The sequence below is a fragment of the Rhinatrema bivittatum genome, chromosome 4 (genome assembly GCF_901001135.1).
Source record: "Rhinatrema bivittatum chromosome 4, aRhiBiv1.1, whole genome shotgun sequence".
NCBI classification, from domain to species: Eukaryota; Metazoa; Chordata; class Amphibia; order Gymnophiona; family Rhinatrematidae; genus Rhinatrema; species Rhinatrema bivittatum.
In genome coordinates, this window is record NC_042618.1 from 324,951,201 (window position 1) to 324,972,817 (window position 21,617).

The following is a 21,617-nucleotide window of genomic DNA, read 5'->3' on the forward strand; positions in this document are numbered from 1 at the left end:
AAGCACAACAATGCTCCACCACCCTGGGTTTGAAAGTTATTTTTCAGAATACTGTTCGCATTGCAGTGGAAAGGAGAATGCATTGACATAGCGGAGAGAGGAACTGGGACGCTTAACAAAATCTTTCGTCCTTCCAGTGATGGGATTAGTCGCGATCTGAAGAGTGGCTTTCCCGGTGCGTTGGATTTTAGGTTGGGCAGGCAAGAGTTTAGGTTATGCTTGGAAACAACAGGTCCTTCCTAATACATTTTTCTTTTGGTCTGATTTGATTGTATTTTTTTTCCCCTAGGGGAATTGTCTTGCTAAATCATGACCCTTGCTGTTAATGGCCGGCTGATACTTCTCTGATCCTTTTCTTTTGCTTAAAGTTGGGATCCACTTCCTGGTACCTGTCATTTCAAATGTCATTTGAAATGACATTTGAAATGACAGGTACCAGCGCACCCAGGATACAATATAGGTGCTGTATAGAGCTCTATACAGTAAAATGGATTGCGCTTCATGGACGCTTCTTGGACATGCTTTGGACGTGGCTTGCATTTGCATGCCATTTAAATACTGTATCGAGCGGTATGTGATCCAAACTGTGCGCGCGGCAAACGAGTGGGCGCCCGGCACTGCCGCACTTTTTCTACCGCGTCCTTACTGTATTGGCCTGTAAATGAGCTTCCTAAATGCACTTTTTTTTTTTTTTGCATAGGAAGTGAATAGCTAATAGCCTCATTCACATGCATTTGCATGTGATGAGTGCTATTAGATTCACTCTGCGTTGGACGCGAGTTGTAGAGGCGTTAATCCCCTTATTGCATAAGGGGATTAGTTAGTGCCTCTACAACCCGCGTCCAACTGCAGGTTAACAGTGCGCTCATCTGAGCACACTGTATTGCATCAGTCCCTAAGGTTGGAAGCCTTGCTTTAACTGGCGGCTTTAGAAACTCTGGCATAGAATCTGTTGGTATATGCCAGCCCAGGTGAGAAGGATTGCTGAGCTCTTTCTGCCTTGTGCTTTAACAACTGTAGCGTAGTGCTGTTTTCTGAGTTTGTGAGAAATACTGTATTGAAAACTCCAAAAAGAGAGTTGTCTTTGGACATCCAAAACAGTTGCTTTAAAGGTGGTGCTCCAGCCCCAGCTGAATGTGAGGTAACAGACAGCAAATAAATTAAAGAAAAAACCTAAAGAATTAAATTGTGGCTCAGTGAGTCATTAAGGAGGGTCAAGAGCCCAACAGCAAGGCTTCTTAAACAGACAGATCCTAGAGTTGTTATTAAAGGGTTGAATGGGTAGATGCATGGGAATGGTATCTAACAACAGGGTCAAAATTATTGTCTCAGTGTGGTCTTGGCCCATTACACAAAGAAGGAGCATTGTGATGGAAAACGGAAACCCACTGATTTAAAGAGACACTCCATTTCCATGAAGCTATAATTCCCCAGAGTGTAGAAATCACTAAGCTTGATTGCAAACATTTGCCCCACATAGTCCTGAAAAATACTGGCTGAAGACCATTGAACATCACAATAGCTATCACCATGACCTCCTTTTCTGCCTCTAAATGGATGAATGGAACACCTAGTTGCCAGATGATGAGTAGCTGAATAAGTACATTGCATGTTAGTGCTTCTCCATTACTATGTAACTATGTTACTACAGATAAGTATTCTCCTTCTATTTGTAGATGCCTATGTCTCACCTGCGCTGCATTATCGCAATGCCTCTCTGTGATAAGGCCTTTCTGTTGGCCAGCTGCAAGAGCCAAATTTCTTTGTGGGAGAACAACCTGATGCTGAAAGCCTTCTCCAGAAGCTTTTCCACCGCAATGTTTTGTGTAATGTTCTGCACGAAGATTTGCAAGTCCTGCCTGACATCACTGACCTCAGCTGCTTTTGCACTGATGGAGAGGCTGTATTGCTTCAGCAAAGCCAGTGCAATGCGATAGAGCACCTTGTATCCCTCTATCAGGTACACATCAAATACACGTATGGCATAGTCAAATGGCAAATCTCCAAATATCCACATCAGCCAGTCAGCATAAACCTCAGAGATATTCGTAGACGTGGTGGCAATGATCTTGTAGCCTATCTGGCAGTGCTTCTTGGCCAGATCGCCAAAGGTCATGCAGGAGGCTTCATAGGCTAGAAAGCTTTGGTCGATGTAGCATTTGTGGGTGTCAACACAAGCGATAAGACGGCATACCTTCTCAAAGCATTCAGCTTCATCCTTGCAGTAATGCAACAACAGGGACACCACTGCAGGGAGGGCGGGGCTGCACGTGATATCTGGGAACTGGTTACCAATGCAGATGAGAATCTTTTTGACAGCAGTCACACCATGAAGACTGAGGAAGTAAGTGGGTATTACGCAGTCATCTAGAAATTCCGGCAAGGGGTGGGAGCTTACACTACGCTTGCCGAACAGCCTGCCAGCTACGTCTCTGTAGACAGAGGCATCCGGGGTCACGATACGGCATTGGACGCTCTTGATAATCTGAGTGTAGGCTTCAGCTCTCAGGCTTTGATTGTGGGCCCAATGGCCTTCCCTGGCCATTCTCTTCAGAGCCTTCTGGTCTGTAGGCAAGACTTCTGTGTGAGTGCTCATTTCTTGATTTGAGTCAGGGATTTTGTCCCAGTCCACAAACTGCCCACAGCCCATGTATGAGGAAGTGTCAATATCCCAAGTTTCCATCTCAGGGATGATCAGCACTGGGATGTCGGCAGAAATGTCCATATCTATGGAACAAGAAACTATTTTACAAAATATACAGAACCTCACCATTATAGAACAAATACACACAGAAAGCATCCTGAAACATCCCAGAGAAAATGCTGGAGTAAAACCATGCTACTATTTTATTGTACTACACTGCTTATCTAAAGTATTAATTTGATAAATTATTCAATAATAGATAATATAGGTACTGTGGTAAATTTAATGTAGTGAACAGTACAAAAGTAATTATTATTGACATTTTAGTAATTTAGAATGCAGTAAATTATTTATAAAGACACGCATGGGGACTATAAAAAATATATTTTCAAATCAGATGTACTAATAAAGTAATAATTGGAAACGAGTGCATCAGGACTTTACAAGGATGTTCTTACATTTAGAATCTTCAGTACTATAATCTTACTACAGTATTTTTGAAGGAAGTTTCAAAGATATATTTAATGGTAACTCTCTGGATATTACACATATTGGACATAAGAGACAAAGTCTAATAGGAGGACAGGGTGTCTTAGGTGACTAATATATTGAACTGTTGCCTTTGAACTATCATCCACATTTATTTTTAATGTATTTTCATGATTACTCCAGAAGAGAATAGAGTCTGCCCGCCCTCCACCCAGTGCATGCATTAGCCAACCCAAGACTCCCGAATCTTCTAGGAGATTCTCAAGCTGACGGCCCTCCCTCCTATCTCTCAGGGCTGGTGCTTCCATTAGGTGAACTAGATGGTCGCCTAGAGTGCCACACCTTGTGGGGGGGGGGGGAGGGCATCAAAATCATGAGAAGGTGTCTGGGGCTACCAGCAAGGCTTATCCTGCCGGTGGCTGAAGAGCACAGGAGCTGCCGCCAGTAGATAAGTCTTGGGGATAGAGGAGTGCAAGACCGATGATTGCCTAAGATGTCTAATAACCTTGCTTTGTCCCTGCAGTTACAGCACTGGGTTTCCCAGAAACCTGTACCTTGAACGCTGGAACTGTCAAGGTTTCTCCTTTTTCAGGATGAGAGCTGCATGAGGACATAAGAGGCCACTGCACCTGTCTCTTCCACTAGGAGTAGAATAGGACTGTTCAAACTTTGAAATATGGCATATCATCCAGTATATGAGAATACACAGGTGAATGCCATTTACATACCATGGTTGAAATGTAATATTTTTATAGATATGTGTGCCAATAAAAATATTTTAAAAGTTAACTAAAATATATTTATTTTTAATTGGGGGGGGGGAGAGGGTACAGGGCAGAAATCTCCAGGTCTCCCGTGATTCAGCAAGTTGGACATGCTACATTCATGGAGACATAGACGGGGAAAGGAGGAGCTGAGAGCCCACCTGAAGTCAGTGGAGTGCTAAGTGCAATAAAGAATAAGAGCCACTGTTCTAGGGCCACCCCACTAAGCCAAGAAAAATTTGGAGATCTTGTCCCTATTGAGATTGATGCTCAAAGAGAGCACTTTGTTTCGCAATAAATTTACCAATTCATGGCAAATTGTGCCACAAACTGAGCCCGTGAATCACTATGCTAAAAATCCCCTACCACCCACCACTCCCACTATTTCTGTGACACTACTATCTACTTTTGATTTTTACCTTTCCTCAGGGCACCCAAGAACTTAAAAAGGGCCCCACTACAAATTGGTCACTATATGCAGTCCATATCGGAGGCTTACAAAAATCCCTCGGTATTCCATTCCCTAGACCAGGTGTTTCGCTTTGAGAAGCCTGAGGCCCCGTCTTTATCACTTTACTATACACAACTACGTAAGCGCTCGGAGGGGGATATGTGTGCAATACTTGAATCCCGCTGGAATAAGGATGGGGACTTTGTTGTTACTCAGACTATTCTCAAGGTATGTTTTCGCCGCGTAGCCAGGCTCTCGATCAATATGTATTACTGGGAATTGCAATTTAAATTTTGAGTCGGGCGTATGTGTCCCCTCAGATAGCATTTCACCTAACCATAGCTCCCTCAGCGGGTTGCACTCGCTGTGGTCATGCCACGGGTACTTTGTCCCATGTATTTTGGGCTTGCCCGCCTATACAGCGTTTCTGGCGGAGCGTGGCAGACTACCTAGCAGACTTGCTAGATGTTGCTTTTCCTATTACCCCTTTATGGCTGTTATTTGGTTGCATATCCCTATTCGGATCAGAGATCCTGGCTCGCGCATGCTCCTGCGTAAAGCTTGTCTTGTGGGGGAAAAAAAATCATTCTTTCTGAGTGGCGTTCATCCGATGTACCGTCATTCTGGGCTTGGAGGAACAGCCTGCACACTATGATGTCAATGGAGAGTATGGCGTCACGAAAGTCCCCACATACTAGGAAGCGCTTTCTCATGGTGTGGCAGCCTTATATTCAAGCTCTCCCACATCGAATCCGTAGCCTCCTAGTCAATGATTGAGTGTCAAGCTTTCTTTTGTCTGTATACTGTGAAACTGGATTGGGAATTGTACTTGCCGTAAATGCTGTTTACCCTAATGCTTTGGGTGGGAAGGAGGTGGGGGGGGAAGGAATGGGAATAAATATGTGGTCTGTTATATGTTGGTGTTTATTTCTGAGGAGGGTTCAGAACCCAGCCTGACTCAGTGTTGTATCACTTTGTTGTTGTTCAAAATCAATAAAAAACGTTTAAACATAAAAAGGGCCCCACTAGGATTTTCGAAGGGGGACAAAAGAGAGAAAAAGAGGAGAAAAAGAGGAGAAAATAATGAAAACTTTGTCTAGACATAGAAAACCTTTTCTTCCAAAAATGTCATAATAAGGACATTTAATAAAGAGCACAAAAAATTGTTGAAACCAGTTATGTTTAAAAATACCAAGCTTTATTCCTAGCTTCAAAAGAAAAAAAAAATCACAAACCCAAAGTGGCAAAACGGAGCCATCAGCACCACTGCCAGACAGAATGTCTCCGACAAAGCATTTGTATTTTAGCCTTTTCCCTTCCTCTATCTGGCCTGTTGTCTGGGGGCAGGGGAAGAAGAGGACCTGGAGAGGGTTGAAGGGGGTTATCTTGAATGGTCCAAGGGTTCTTTTGATCTCTGGTCCATCAGATATTGTAGTGAACCATAGGTGAAAACATTTATGTGTAAAGAGCCAATTTCCTCTATGGCAGCACAATTTTACAGGGATCAAGAGCCTGGAATAACTGCAAACTACTCCCAAGCTGAGGTTCCAACTCTAAAGTGACTTTATTTACATAGGAAACCTATTTACATGCTACTTTTCAGAGGAGCAATGTGATTGTACACCGTTCTTAAATTTCTGTGCGAGTATTTGATTTGCATTTCACAGTTCCAAGGAAAGAGCCCTAATTTTTTTATCATACGACCTTCGATGAGAAGAGTGTAAATTCTGAAGTGTGCTACTTCTCCTAGCCTTCTTAAATTTATAGATTGCTTTTCTCATTCATCCTCGGATCCTCCCCTCTTTAAAATAAATTACAATAGGAGTCTGCTTTCCTTATTTTATTCTGTAGAAGGATCCCTTTAATCTTTACAATTCCATGTTGCCTCCTAACTGAAAATCTTTTATAGATGTTGGGATATTCTTTCCAGGAACTAGAGTGTGGAGGGTAGAGAATGAAAGTACAAGGTAATGCAGATGAGAATGAATTTACTCAATCCTACATTTAAGAAGTAATATTTCAAAGCGATAGTAACTCAGTAATATACCTGGACTTGACCAACATTACTCAAATAATGATTTTATTTATGAAATTGTAACCGAACTTTATTGGCACCTGTTAGAATGTAAGATATCCTACATTTACTTACCTTAGTCTATGTGCCTATTTGTAAACCGTTGTGATGGTATATAACTTAGCGATGGTATAGAAAAGTTTTTAAATAAACTAACAGAAACTGTCATTTCTTCACTACCATGCTTCCAGGACCAGGAGATTTTGTGTGTCTCAGCAACTTGCTGCTTTGATTCATTCACCCCACCCTGATTCACCACTGAACTCAACTTATACTGAACATTTCCCTGTAGAACTGTCAGAGTACATGCAGTTGGCGCTTTTTCTGAAAACACTATATTTAATTTAATTTATTTATTTGCTTTTGTATACCGACATTTGATCGAGATATCACATCGTTTCACATAAAACTGAACAGTAAATAAGGCAGGAGCAGCTTATTTTTACAGTATAACTTGCAGTATAACTTAGAACAGGTAACATTTTACAATGTGGTTCCATCTACAGTGTAAACAGACCACTTTTCTAATTTGTTTTGCTGATTGATGCAGGTATGTTTTTTTCTGATGTTTGCAGTGTTATTTGATATTTTGTAATTATTTTGTGTTTATTTATGATTTTCCTATTAATTTTTGTTTCTTTCTTGAGTCTAGAATTCTGTCCGTCCCGATGCAGTTTGTTTTGCGAAACAAGTAAATGTCGAGGGACTCAGCTGTTATTAATCTGATTATAAAGTTTTGTTGCTTCAGACTCCAAAATCCTTCGAAGTGGCCAAGCCAGTGGGCTATTAGGCTTGTACCTGGCACATGGTTGATGTAACCTGGATAATCTCTCATGCTGGGAGAGTCTCTGCCACCAGTCATTCTCCCTCTCCCTCTTTGGAAATCTAGAGACCTTTTCACACATGCCCAGTTATTCCATGGGGCTCACCACAGGACATACCATTAACACAGGATTTACACTCATTTCTCTTTGCAGGGCCTCTGTTTTCTTTTTCTACATTGACACTGTCTGTTGCTCCTCTAGAACACTGGTATAGTACTATGGCTTCTTGAAGCAGTACTGTCAGGTGCCCCTATCCAACATCTTCCCATTCCACTCCACTCTTTGCATTCATTTTCCCTTTGCTCTCTCTCTCTTTCTCTTTTTGCTCTCCCCTCTTCTTCTCTTTTCTGTGTATAAAAAATCTCTTTCTCTTTTTGCTCGCCCCTCTTCTTCTCCTTTCTGTGTATAAAAAATCCTCTGGCAATGCAGGTACTGTGAGACAGCAGGTCCTCAGGATTCCCATGGTTACTCTTCCTTCAAAGGCTTCCTGTTGAGCAGAAACACATGGCAAAAAATGAGGGCTACTTTAGGGAGTGCAGGTGCCCATTTTCTCAGTACCCATGCTGGGGGAGGGTTTGCCAGGACTGTATGGCATGTTGGCAACCCACCTCTTCCTATACTGGCATCTGAAGTTGGTGCCCTGCTTGCCCCAGTCTAGTTAGGCTACTGGCAGCTGCCTCTAGGGTGGAAAATCTGCTTTGATATCTTATGTGTATAACATCTTTCAAAAGGGAGAGGGAAGAAAAAACTATATTTTATTATTACCCAACTAGCGTTCAGTAAAATGAGAGAGAGGATTTTGTCCAACTTTAGGCAGAGTCCATGAGAAAGTAAGAGAAAACTGACAGGGCTCCTGCAAATCTCAGGAGCCCTGTCAGTTTTCTGCTGCTCAGGGTTGTTTGTCTGAAGAACAAAGGAGGCTAAATTGATAGTGTGGTGGGTAGAGAAGATCTGGCATTCTAATAGGAACACTTCAGTTAATCATTAATTACTGTTGACAGCTAGAATCATGCAGTGCAATCCCATTACATGAGGTCCTTTCCTTATTCTGTAAGCAGCAGGTGGAAGGCAGTGTGCAGGTATGGGATGGCAAAGTGGGTTTGGTGTCTGTTCAGATTTCTGTCTTTGCTGGGACTGACAGCTAGGATTCTGACCATACTGGTGATTCCAACATTGTGGATGTCTGTCCCTACTATTACTGCAACTTAATTCTACAGCACTGCTAGACATACTCAATGCTGCACAAATACAGATAAGGGACAGTCCCTTCTCAGTAGAGCTTATAGTCTAGTCAAGACAAACATGCAGGACAAATGAGAGTTTGGAAATTTAATTTATTAAGAAAATGGTTAAAACCACAGCAAAGAGGCGGGGCTGAGTAGAGGTCAGGGCTTTGAGCTCCTTGGGAATCGGTGAGAGTCCTTCATATACTTACTAGTTAACAGATGCTAATATTGATTACACTGCTGGCGAGTATTGTTTAACTTCATGCATAATTTTGCTATCAAAAAATGTGGCTGAGATGGCAGGTAGACGGAAGAAAGGGGCAGTGAACAAAACAGCCTCACAGGAAGAGAAAATGGTGCTGGAAATGCAGGCCCAGACTGAAGCCATATCTGAGGCATTGGTGCAAGAGTTAATTAAGGCCAAATTTGCAGCATTAAAAGGCCAGCTTCAAAAATTACAGTCATCCCTTGATAAATTGCATGCTAAGTTTGAGCATAGTCAACTGGTGATTTTGACTGAATCCTCAGTCACCCAACATGAGGAACATGTAGATAATGCTGACGCAGAATTGACTCAGTTAAGCAAACTGGCAGCAATCCCTGCTTCAGGCTGCCGGTGTGCAGCAAACCCTGCTATAGACTGCCTGTACTGCAGCTACCTGCCTTACCCTGTTCCTGAGTCTCCTGAAAGCTAGCACCTCGTTCCTATTCTTCAAGATGTCCTGGTGCCTCGCGGCAAGCCATGTCGTGGTCCGTGAGCAGCCCCTTGGGCGGACTGAGTAGGGCGCTTTGTGATGCAAGCCTTGCACCTCATTCCTGAATCTGTGAGAAACCCTTACCCTATTCCTGAACTCTCTGAAAGCCTGGTTCTTCAGGATGTCCTGGTGCCTCGCGGCAAGCCATGTCGTGGTCCGTGACCAACCCTATGGGCAGGCTGAGTAGGGCACTTCGTGATGCAAGCCTTGCACCTCGTTTCTGAATCTGTGAGAAACCCTTACCCTATTCCTGAACTCTCTGAAAGCCTGGTATCCTGCGGCAACCCCTGTCGTGGTCCGTGACCAGCCCCACGGGCGGGCTGTGTAGGGCGCTCCATGTTGCCAGTCTCGTACCTCGCCCTAGAGTCTCCTGTAAGCATCATACCTCGTTCCTGACTCCACGTCTTCACCTTCAGTACCTTGCTTCTGAGTCTACATCTACACTTCCGGTACCCTGCTTCTGAGTCTACGTTAGCACGTCCAGTACCTTGTCTCTGAATCCACGTCTACACTTCCAGTACCTAGTCTCTGAGTCCTCGTCTACACGTCCAGTACCTTGCTCCTGAGTCTACGTCAGCACGTCCAGTACCTTGTCTCTGAGTCCTTGTCTGCACTTCCAGTACCTGTGCCTGAGTCTCGTCTGCATCCATGTACCAGTCCTCGCTGCCCTGGCCTCCATCCGGCCTGCCGCTTCATGCCGTACCCTGCGGCAGGTCTGAAAGGGCTGGGAACAATCGGAGGACTGTTCACAAGACCAACATTGCGTTGTTGGGTCTTCCGAAGCGTGCAGGCTCGAAGGAGGGCCTGTCTTCCAGTCTTCTCTTCATCTTGCTGCCGTCTAGCCCATGCTCGGGCATGCCACGCCTCCCGCGGCACCTCTTCCTACTCTCTGGCGTCGAGCCGCGGCCCAAGGACACACACCTCTCCCAGGAGTGGGATCGCTCTCCGAGCGCTCCGTAACAGTTGGCCATTGTTTTTATTTCTCCTTTACTTCCAGACAGAGGAGGGTGGCCATTTTGATCAATAAAAATGTGCAGTTCAACCAGGAAAAGTTGTTAAATGACATAAATGGGTGTTATGTAATGGTGGTAGGCTTTTTACAAGGCATTAAGGTCATACTGGTCACATTTATGTTCCCAACTCTTACTCTCATAGGTACTACATGTAACATTTGAGGATCCTTGTTACTATGGTGAGTTGGCTCAATCTATAGAGAAAACCCTGAAGGTCCTTGCTGACAGCTGGCAGACATAGGCTAGGCAGAGACAGGTCAGGAGCTTTACCTACACCAGCCCCTTTTTTTTTGTGTTGAGCCCTCAGGTTCTGAGGGCCAGCAGGTCTTAGGTGAGAGTCTCTGAGGAGGTCCATAGGTCCAGAATCAGACTAGGGTTCAAGATAGGTGGCAAGTAAGAATGGCTTCTGTCCAGTCTAGGGTCAAGGGCAGGCAGCAGGCAAGGGGAATAAGAGTCCAAGCTAAGGTCAGTGGCGAACGGCAGGCAGGAATGATCAGGGTCCAGGCTAAGGTCAGAGGCAGATAGCAGGCAAGAGTGGTCAAAGTCCAGGCTGAGGTCAAATCCAGAAGTCTGTCCGAAGCAGGCAAGGCTGGAGAGGTGAGGTAGGTGAGGCTGGAGAGGCAAGACAGGCAAGGCTGGAAAACAGGACAAGCAGCAACTCATACTACACAGGATATGCAGGCGACCCATTGCCGAGGTGAGGTCAGGCATCTGAAGGGCTGAAGATGATGATGTCATCCAGGGGTTCCACAGCCTGTTTCCCACCACAGGCCCTTTAAGATCTGGAGGTGGCACATGCGCATGCCTAAGGGGAGTGGAGCCAGCACGATGGTGGTGGCATCCATGCTGTGTGTGCAAGGCCTGCTGTGGCAGTGTTTGGGGGTAAATGCACCAACTCGTAGGGCTGTCCCACAAGCTTGCAAATGTAATACTACACCTCTATTTTCGAGAAAGTGTCTTAGTGGGATGGATATTTCACCTTAATCAGGAGTGATTTTAACATCACAGATAACCCTTTGATTGACTGCAAGCCTCCCAAAATGCCTAAAAAGAATCAGTCAGCTATGGGAGTGGGAAATCTGTGTACGGAGTTGCAATTGATTGATGTTTGGCGCACTATGCATGTCAATGATAGCAAATTCATGTTTTTTTCTCATGTATATCAGGTTTGCATCTGTATTGATTACATACTTGTTGCGGAATCCCTGTTTAATAAATTCTCAGACAGTTCTATCTGTGATGTTCTCTATTCAGATCATACAATTGTTGTTACTATATTAAATTGGGGAGCGGGTGGGAATGATTTTTTTCAATGGCTTATGTCATCATGGTTGTATGAAGATAAAACATTTGTACTCTTTCTGAGGGACAGATGGAGGGAATATGCAGAACTTAACTATACCCCTGAGTTGGACCCTATTATTTATTGAAATGCTGCTAAGGTGGTATTAAAGGGGCATATTATTGCTTATCAGGCATCCAAGCACAAAGAAAAGGATAAGAATGTGCTGGAGCTAACCAAACAAATAAAGTCCTTGAAATGCACTCAAATATGTGACATGATGCAGACCTCAAAGGATAAGTTATTGGCAATTAGGAGTGAGTTAGATGGTATTTTGACTAGCAAAGCACAACAGTCTATATTATTTAGCATATTACAACTATATCAGTGGGGGATTAATTCTTGGAAGTTGCTTGCAAAACTGGTGAAATCTCATAATAGACCTAGAGGTCTGGTCACACAGTTGATTTATGAGTCGCAAACCTGTAAATCCACTCCTGCAATATTGCAAAGCTTTCAGGCATATTATACAAAACTATATACTGCGGAAATGCCATCTGAACTGGAGCAGCAAAGGGTTTTTGATGATATGACGCTCCCATGCTTGAGCATCATTTCTAGAGAGCGCGTGGGAGCACCCATCTCTGAGATAGAAATATGCAGTGCTATTGAGGGGTTGAAATTAGCCAAATTTCCGGGCCCAGATGGGTTCGGTCATGAATTTTGTAAGCTTTTATGTGACCAGGTTGCCACCCCACTTAAAAATATGTTTCAAGCAGCATGAGAGTGAGGGATTTTTGAAGCTGGGCACAATTTGGCTTGGTAAGAATCCACTTTACCCAGAGTCCTACTGTTCCATTTCATTGCTTAATCAAGATATCAAATTATTAACTGTGGTACTAGCTTGGCCTGGTATCCCCTGATCAAACAGGTCTTAAAAAAAGGCAGATTGTCCAACATCAATATATTTAAAGCACTGTCAATGCTGTATTTGCCAACTCAGGGTACTTCAGATGGGCTACTAGTCAGCCTGGATGCCCAGAAGGCGTTTGACCCTGTGGAGCAGTCATATCTTGATTGGATACTGGGGCAATTTGGATTGGGATCTAAATTCATTCAGTGGGTACATCTACTATATATCGGGCCTCAGGCCCAGCTTCTTGTGAATGGTTTCTTTTCAGAACAATTCACCCTGGGGAGGGGCACTAGGCAAGGGTACCCATTGACCCATTGACCCGAGTCTTGAATCCTGAGTCTTGAATCCTGACCCAGTCTTTGGAGTTCCTTGCCTGCTTCCGACCATGCCCAAGACTCTGCCAGAATGTGCTCCACTCCAGTGTGGTCCGCGACCAGCCACAGGCAGCTGTGTAGGGCATTGTTGTGACCGTTGCTGCTCGACGTCCTCACTCCGCCCTCTTTACCTCTGTGGCGACTCCCTACGGGTCTGATGGACAGCTGGCAACCGCGGTGTCTCCATGCCGACTCCCTCTGGCGTCCCCGGACCGGCTCGACGTTGCAGATCCGCCATGTTGCCTGAAGACCTAGGGCGCATGCGTGCGTACGCTCTGATTGAAGTACTATCAAGGGCGCGAACCTCAGGAGCGTCCCCCTGAGATGACGTCATCCGCTTCCAATATTTAAAGGTCTCCATTTCGCTATCTAATCGAGTTAGCAAGGATGGGAACGGATAATGGAAGGATGCGGATTCCTCCAAGCTACTCTGCCTCCTCGGACTTACCAGAGGTACCCGCTCCTCGGGGCCTCGCTCTTTTTCTTTACTTTCAGATTACAGATAGGAACCAGTACTCGCTCGAGGGCCCATGTTCCTGGACACTCTGAAGATTCTCTACTGCCTGGAAGCTATCACTGATACAAACAATTGTGAATTACCATCGCTCTCTCAGAGCTTTCCCTGGAACCATGTACTCGCTCCTCGAGGGCCTAAACCTTTCCAGCTCCTGAGCTTCCTTGAGATCTTATGTGAGTTTTGTCATCTAGTTCTGTTCATGAACTCTGTCTACTCTGCCTACTCACTTTCTACAGTTTCTCAACAGCTCAGCCATCCTGGATCGCTGTTCCAGTACCTGAGGGACTACAGCCCTGCCGGGCATATCAGCTCACTACTGCCACCTCTGGTGGTTTCAAAAACCTGTTTAATAAAAGAACTATGTGTGTCTGTCTCCATACTCAAGCCTAGCCGGTGGTCCCTCTCAGGATATCCTCCCAGGGGTGTGGTCATCTGCCACCGGCACATGGTTCCACCCACAACTATATCAGATCCTGAACATATTGCTAACTACGTAGCAAGATGATATCTGAGACACTACAAAATTGCTGACTCCTCCTTCTTTAGGAGCCAATATTAACAGATTGCTACTTTGCAGTCTAACTAGTAACAGATCTATAACAGATTGCTACTCCTATCTGATTGCTCCTCCCATCAGGCATCAGATCACTAACAGGTGTGCCCCAGTGCAGGCCTCTACTGAATCTTCGACATGTTCCAGTCTCAAGTTCCACAACTTCGCCTGGGATCTGCTTTGTGCTCAACGTGGTCCGCGACCAGCCATGGGCAGCTGTGTAGGGCGCACTGTGATGCGGTTCTCACCCAGTACTTTCGCTTGAGTCCTGAAACCTTGCCTGAGTTCTTCTGAGTAACCTGAATCCTTGTCCAAGTCTTCTGAGTAGCCTGAATCCTTGTCCGAGTCTTTCCAAGTCCTCATCTGAGTCCTTCCAAGTTCCAAGTCCTTATCTGAGTCCTTCCAAGTTCCGTCTTGTTCCTGCCCTCAGCCTCCATCTGGCCTCACACACGCGTCGTTCCCAAGCAGTGGGTCCAAAAGGGCGTTCGAGTGGTCGAAGGGCTACTCCTGAGATCAGCATTGCGTTGCTGGGTCTCCTTGGTGCGTGTGGGTCCAGCAGAGGGATGATCCTGCCTGGTGTCTGTTCCGAGTTCCTTGCTTTAGTTCCAGTCCTGCTTTCTTCCTGTTCCATCCATGCTTGCATGCGCTCACTTCCCACGGTGTGGCTCGGGGCTCTTCTCTGAGTCATGCTGTGGTTCAGGGACTCATGTTCTCCAATGAGCTAGCGGCCACGCCTGCATCAGGACATGTAGGTCGCGGTCGCAAAAAGCAGTTTGAGAAAAGGATTTGGACATGGATGAAACCAGGATTGAGTGTGTCTAGTCTACAGTAAAATTTAAGTTTGGAACACTTAGCCAGAGTGTCCACCCTGTTTATTTTGCACCTATACATATTTAACAAGTACATCCAGAGAAGAGGTTCCCCCCTGTGCCTGGGGCTCTGGTGGTCTATCCACCCACTTCTTTTAGAGAATCCATGTCCCAGGGCTGAATAGACTTTGTGACTTATACAGCCTTGCAGCTGAGTATGACCACTGCCTTCTCTGACATAACAGAAGAGAGTTTACACGTGTAAAAGGGCCTATGGACCCTTTACTATAGACTATGCTCATCCCACTGGAGGATATATTGGAAAGTGTAGTTGTTACGAACTGCTCCTCCAGAGGGGAGGAGCTAGCAATCTGTTATAATATGCTCAGCCAGAGGGAAGGAGTTAGCAATCTGTTAGGATCTGCTATGCTGATGAGAGGAGCAAGCAGATGAGGGTTAGCAGTCTGTTGTGCTCAGCTCCTGAAGTAGGAGGAGTGAGCACTCTAATGTAAATAGGTGAATCCTTTGGCCGATGGCAGCGCCCCCAGGAGGATATCCTGAGAGGAACCACCGGCTAGGCTTGGGTATGGAGACAGATACAGATAGTTCTTTTATTAGACAGGTTAATAGAACCACCAGAGGTGGCAGTAGTGAGCTGATGTGCCCGGCAGGGCTGAAGTCCTTCAGATACTGGAACTGCGATCCCAGGGTTGCTGAGCTGTAGAGAGACTATAGATAGTGAGTAGACAGGGTATGCTGTATACATAGCCAGTAGTAGATGACACACTCACATAGATTCTTAAGAAGGCTCAATAGCTAGAAAGAGTTAGGCCCTCGAGGAGCGAGTGCCTGGTTCCAGGGAAAGCTCTGAGAGAGCAATGGTAACTCACAATTGTCTGTATCTGTAATGGCTTCCAGGCAGTAGACAATCTTCAGTGTATTCAGGAACAAGAGCCCTCGAGGCGAGTACTGGTTCCTATATGCAATCTGAAATAGTAACTCACAAATGTCTGTACCTGCGATAGTTTCTAGACAGTAAAGAATCTTCAGAGTGTTTAGGAACATTGGCCCTCGAGGAGCGAGTACCGGTTCCTATCTGTAATCTGAAATAGTAACTCACAAATGTCTGTACCTGCGATAGCTTCTAGACAATAGAGAATCTTCAGAGTGTTTAGGAACATGGGCCCTTGAGGAGCGAGTACCGGTTCCTGTCTGTAATCTGAAATAGTAACTCACAATGTCTGTACCTGCGATAGCTTCTAGACAATAGAGAATCTTCAGAGTGTTTAGGAACATGGGCCCTCAAGGAGTGAGTACCAGTTCCTATCTGTAATCTGAAATAGTAACTCACAAATGTCTGTACCTGCGATCGCTTCCAGGAAATAGAGAGTCTTCTGGGTGTTCAGGAACATAGGCCCTCGAGGAGCGAGTACCGGTTCCTGTCTTTGCAATCTGAAATCAAGAAAAGAGAGCGAGGCCTCTGAGGAGCGGGTACCCCTGGTAAGTCCGAGGAGGCAGAGTAGCGTAGAGAGAAGCGGGTCCAGATGAATCCCCGCAATCAATCCTTGCTAACTCAAATCGTAAGCGCAAGTGAAGACCTTTTATGTTGGAAGCGGATGACGTCAATACAGGGGGAAACCCCTGAGGTTTGCGCCCTTGCTGGTAAATACTTCGGAGCACGCGCGCGTGCCCTACATCATCAGGAACATGGCGGATCCGCAGCGTCAAGCCGGTCCGGGGACACCGGGGAGAAGCGGCATGGAGACGCCGCGGCAGCAAGCCGTCCATCAGACCCGGAGGGAGTCGCCACAGAGGTAGAGAGGGTGGAGCGAGGGCAAAGAGCAGGCACGAACGCAACAGTAGTGAATGAATTAAACCATTTGCTAAGGCCATCCCCTTGGGACTGGCCTCAAATGGTACATTCCTAGATTTAGTATAATGACCCACAGAAAATTCCTGAGTGTGTTGGAGTAATGTGGAACTTGGGGAAGGAGGAAGTCAACCTCCCATCTCTGGGTCAGCAGTGGAGCATAGGGGCCATTCCCAGTCATAAGAACATTGCCATGGTGGGTCAGACCAAGGTCCATTGAGTCTAGCAAGTTGTTTCCAACAGAGGTCAATCCAGGTCACAAATATCTGGCAGATCCTATAAAGTTCATCTAATTCCTCTAATTCACTCCAAGGGATAGCAATAGCTTTCTTTAGTTTACCTGGCTAATGTATTATGGATTTTTTTTCTCCAGGTACTTGTCCAAAGCTCATTTAAAGCCCACTATGCTAGTTACCTTGATCAAATCTTTTGGCAACAGATTCCACAGTTTGACAGTACACTGAGTGAAAAAGTACTTTCTACGATTTGTTTTGAATCTGCTAGTTGTTAGGATATGTTCCTTTGTTTTAGTATTATTTGAAAGAGTAAATAACCATCCTTTATTTACCTGTTCCACCCCACTCATGATTTTATAAACTTCTAGCATGTCCCTTCTCAGCTGTCTTTTTCCCAGGCTTAAGAGCCCTGGCCTGCATAGTCTCTCATCACAGGTGAGATGTTCCATCCATCATTGTTAACATCCTCCTCTGCACCTTTTCTAGTTCTGCTACGACCAGAACTGCACTATGGCTTGATACAAGCAATATGATATTTTCCATTTTGTTCTCCATGCCTTTTCAAATTATTCTTAACATTCTATTTGCTATTTTGACCACTGCCATACTCTGAGCCGAGAATTTCAACATATTGTCCACAAGGACTTCAAGGTCCCTAGGTAATGACTCTCAATACCGAACCTGGTATAATATAACTGTAAACGGGATTATTTTTCCTATGTGTATCACTTTGTACTTTTCCACATTAAATATCAGCTGTCATTCAGTTGCCCAATCTCCTCGTCTCATAAGGTCCTTTTGCAGTTCCTCGCAATCTGCTGCTGTTTTAACAACTTTTAATAATTTTGTGTCATCTGCAAATTTGATCACCTCACTTGTCGTTTCCTTTTCCAGATCATTTATGAATATGTTAAACAGTACAGGTCCCAGTACCAATCCATGTGGTTCTCCACTAATGACCTTTCTCCATTTGAAAAATGGACTATTTAGTTCTATCCTCTGTTTCAAGCCTTTTAACCAGTTACCAATCCACAATAGAACACTGCCTCCTATCCTATATGCTATATCCTGGTTCATCTTTATCGATATGCTTAATTACACCTTAAAAAATTCTAAAATTGGTATTATAAGACATTCCCTTGCTAAAACCATGTTGATTCATCTCCATTAAGCCATGACTATGATTTTGTTTTTAGGAATGGCTTCTACTATTTTGCTGGGCACCAACTTCAGGCTCACTGGTCTATAGTTTCCTGGATCACCCCTGGAGCCTTTTTTTAAAAGTCAGCATTACATTGGCCACCTTCCAATGTTCAGGAATTATGGCTGTTTTAAACGATAGATTACAGATTACCATTAACAGATTAATGATTTTGGGGCAGATTTTAAGATCCCTGCTCGCGTAAATCCGCCCGGATTTACGCAAGCAGGGCCTTGCGCGCCGGTGCGCCTATTTTACATAGGCCTACCGGTGCGCGCAGAGCCCCGGGACTCGCGTAAGTCCCAGGGTTTTTCGAGGGGGCGTGTCGGGGCGGGGCCGATCGGCGTGGCGTTTTCGGGGGTGGGATGCGGCGTTTCGGGGGCGGGCCCGGGGGCATGGTTTCTGGCTGGGGCGGTCCGGGGGCATGGCCGCGCCCTCCGGAACCGCCCCCAGGTCCCGTCTCGGCGCGCTAGAGGCCCGCTGGCGCGCAGGGATTTACTTCTCCCTCCGGGAGGCGTAAATCCCCCGACAAAGGTAAGGGGGGGTCTAGATAGGGCCGGGGGGGTGGGTTAGATAGAGGAAGGGAGGGGAAGGTGAGGGGAGGGCGAAAGCAAGTTCCCTCCGAGGCCGCTCCGATTTCGGAGCGGCCTTGGAGGGAACGGTGGCAGGCTGCGCGGCTCGGCTACACGAAATCGGCAGCCTTGCGCGCACCGATCCAGGATTTTAGCGGCTACGCGCGTATCTACTAAAATCCAGCGTACTTTTGTTTGCGTCTGATGCGCCAACAAAAGTATGCGAAGGCGCGCTTTTTGAAAATCTACCCCTTTATGTTTTAGTTCCTTTAGAACTCTGGAATGGATGCCGTCCATTCCTGTTGATTTGTTACTCGATAGTTTGTCAGTCTAATTTATTACATCCTCCAGTTTTACAGAAATTTGTTGTAGCTGTTCAGACTCTCCACCATTAAAGAATGCTTCAGGTGCGGGCATGTTCCCAACATCCTCATTTGTAAAGGTAAAGGCAAAGAATTAATTCAGTTCTTCTTATTTCCCTGTCCTCTCTGAGTACTTTTTTTTAACCCTCAGTCATCTAGCAGCCCAACTGACTCCCTCATAGGCTCTTTACTTCAAATGTACCTGAGAAAGTTTTTATTATTAGTTTTTGTCTCACTGGCAAAAAATCTCTGTTGGAGGTTTGCCCTTTTTATTCCCACTGTATTGCCTGTTCCTGTGTTACAGCTGAAGTGGATAGTATCCCCATGCAAAGGGAGTAAACCTTTCACTCCTGGATTTGTCTTCAAGGGAAGAAAACCCAGGTTAAAGTTCCAGAGTGGAACTGCATCCCTAGTAGTGAACAGTATGGGAGAGTTGTGTTGTACATCTGTTAGAAAGGAGAAATATTAGCTAGCCTAGTTGATACCTCAAGATGTCCAGGTACCACTGTATGATACTGTGGGGAGTGGCCTAGGCTTAGGTAAAATATCACAGCATAGTAAATGACCCTGTACATTTGTAATATCTGATTTGAAGCCTCAAACACTGTAAAGAATTTTCATCAGTTTCACCAAGTTATGTTGTAAACCATCACAAGCTTCCAGTATACAGACATATAACTAAATGCTTGTCAGTGCTATTTACAATTGACTGTAACATTGGGATTTGACTTAAAGCAATGCACAGGGCCTAGAAGATTAATCTCCAAGGGAATCATGGATACTTAAACTAACAGCATGGGAAGTTTGGATATCAGAGACTTTGTTTCAGGTGTGGTTCCTTGGGCCTTTATCTGGGACTATCAGCCCAGAGTCATTTGACTCATCTTCTCTTTGAGTACTCCCAAGATTATATGGGTTACTTTCCCTGTCCCCCTTTGGAGGAACAATTAAGGAATCATGCTTCGGGAATACTCTTTATCCCAGTGCCTCTATCTATGGTGGCCTCTAAATGATGGAAACCACTGAGCTTGTTTTTCCTGTGTTTTTATTGTGATTTGGGCATCTTATGTTCCCTGACACATATTTGGATCTTCTGATGGGAAAGCCTGAGGGAGAGATGTCTCAGTATGGTCTGAGCTGGTTGAATTGGTCGTAAACTGGCTTCAGAATGTCTCAAGCTCTGGATAATCACGTTCTAAAACAATAGGGTATGGGAGCCAAGGTAGTAGTCCCATTTCTTTGTTAATCTGTCAAGCTGAGATTATCAGCAAGACCTAACTAATAGGATATTGTCACCATATATAGAGGCGAGGGTCACTGTCTTCTCATAATCAATCTGTACTCTTTTGACTAACTCCCTCTGGATGAGAGTCCTTACACTTCCCCGAGTCTACAAGGGCTTATGTGGAAGAGTTATTCAGTTCTAATGGAACTGTAAAAGTGGAATGTCCACTAAGCTGCAGAAATGTAGGGTCATCAACTTAACATTCATAGGTTCATCTTGTTCCCAAGTACAATCATGTGTGAAGTAATTTCTTTTTCCACAATTGAAGCAGAGTGGCAGACCTAGATCCTGTGACTGATAGTCTACTTTTGGACTGTGGAAATCCTGTCTCAGTGGTGGTGATTTCTCAGATAGATGCGTTTCCTCTGGCATTGACCAGGCTGGTGGAAGGGGTTAGCCATTCTCGGGGCTGTCTCTAGAGTGAGCTTTGGGTGCCAACATACCCAGTGTCACATAGGCCAGTCCCACCAATCCGAAAACTGTTCTAATAGAATCAGTTTGGCTACTTCAGTGCCCGTCTTCCTTTCAGGCTGTAGTCATTTCCAGACTCTCTCTTTTAGCTGATAGAAGGCCGGGGAACTTTCCTTGGGTAGAAGGACTCTCCGCTGAAACTGTTGCCTGTACAATTCTGGGGTGCATCCCATCTCTCAAATATGGTGGCTTTGACTGCTGTGTAGCTGATCCTTCCTTCAGGGTTTGCATCTTGAAAGGCAGCCTGGCTGATGCCTGTCAGTAGATTCCCAAGGTATGTGGGCCAAGTGGACTATGGCCATCCTACCAGCCAGGCAGTTAATTTGACATTGATTAAGAAGCAGTCAGGGTTCTCGCCTAGAGCCTTCTTAAACACTACAGGAGATAGCAGGGTAAGCTATGCTGTAACAGTTTGTACCACATGTACCAACTGCATAACCTGCTCTTGAAGCGCTTGCTGCTTGGCATATTGGTTCTGTACCACAGTTTGTAACTGCCGTTATCCCTTTGTGAGGACCAGTAATAATTACTCCATATTGAGCTCTTCCTAGAGGGCTGCTGCCCTTTTCAGGAATACAAAACCTATAATCTTTCTCTTTTGCCTTGGGGGATGGGAAAAAAAACCCCCTTGCCTTTCTGGCTCTAAGTCCTTCTCTGTCCTGGCAGGGCTAGCCTCTTGGCCTGCTGTATTTTAATTCCTGGGCTGCCACTGCAGCCAGGCCCCAGGAAAAAATGTTTCCTTTTTTCTGGCATGGGTCTCTGCTTTTGCAAGCACTTTAGATCAGAAATCTCACTGCTTACACAATTGTCATACCATGTGGCATAGCCTAGGCTTAGGTAGGGTGCTGGAGGAGAGATCACTCTGGACTCCGGCCTTGTTTCACAGAATCCTTTTATTATTTACAAAAATGCAAAAACAGAAAAAGACC

The 21,617-nt window shown here is 45.2% G+C and overlaps 1 protein-coding gene across 2 annotated transcripts in view; it reads right to left on the minus strand.

Moving 5' to 3' along the window:
* LOC115090807 (TBC1 domain family member 24-like) overlaps positions 1-21,617 on the minus strand; it is a 50,333-nt gene that overhangs the window by 25,260 nt on the left and 3,456 nt on the right. For both annotated transcript variants that reach the window (XM_029600322.1, XM_029600321.1), the window contains exon 2: positions 1,692-2,727. In XM_029600322.1, coding sequence (XP_029456182.1) covers positions 1,692-2,727 — 1,036 coding nt within the window. The remainder of the gene's footprint in view (positions 1-1,691; positions 2,728-21,617) is intronic.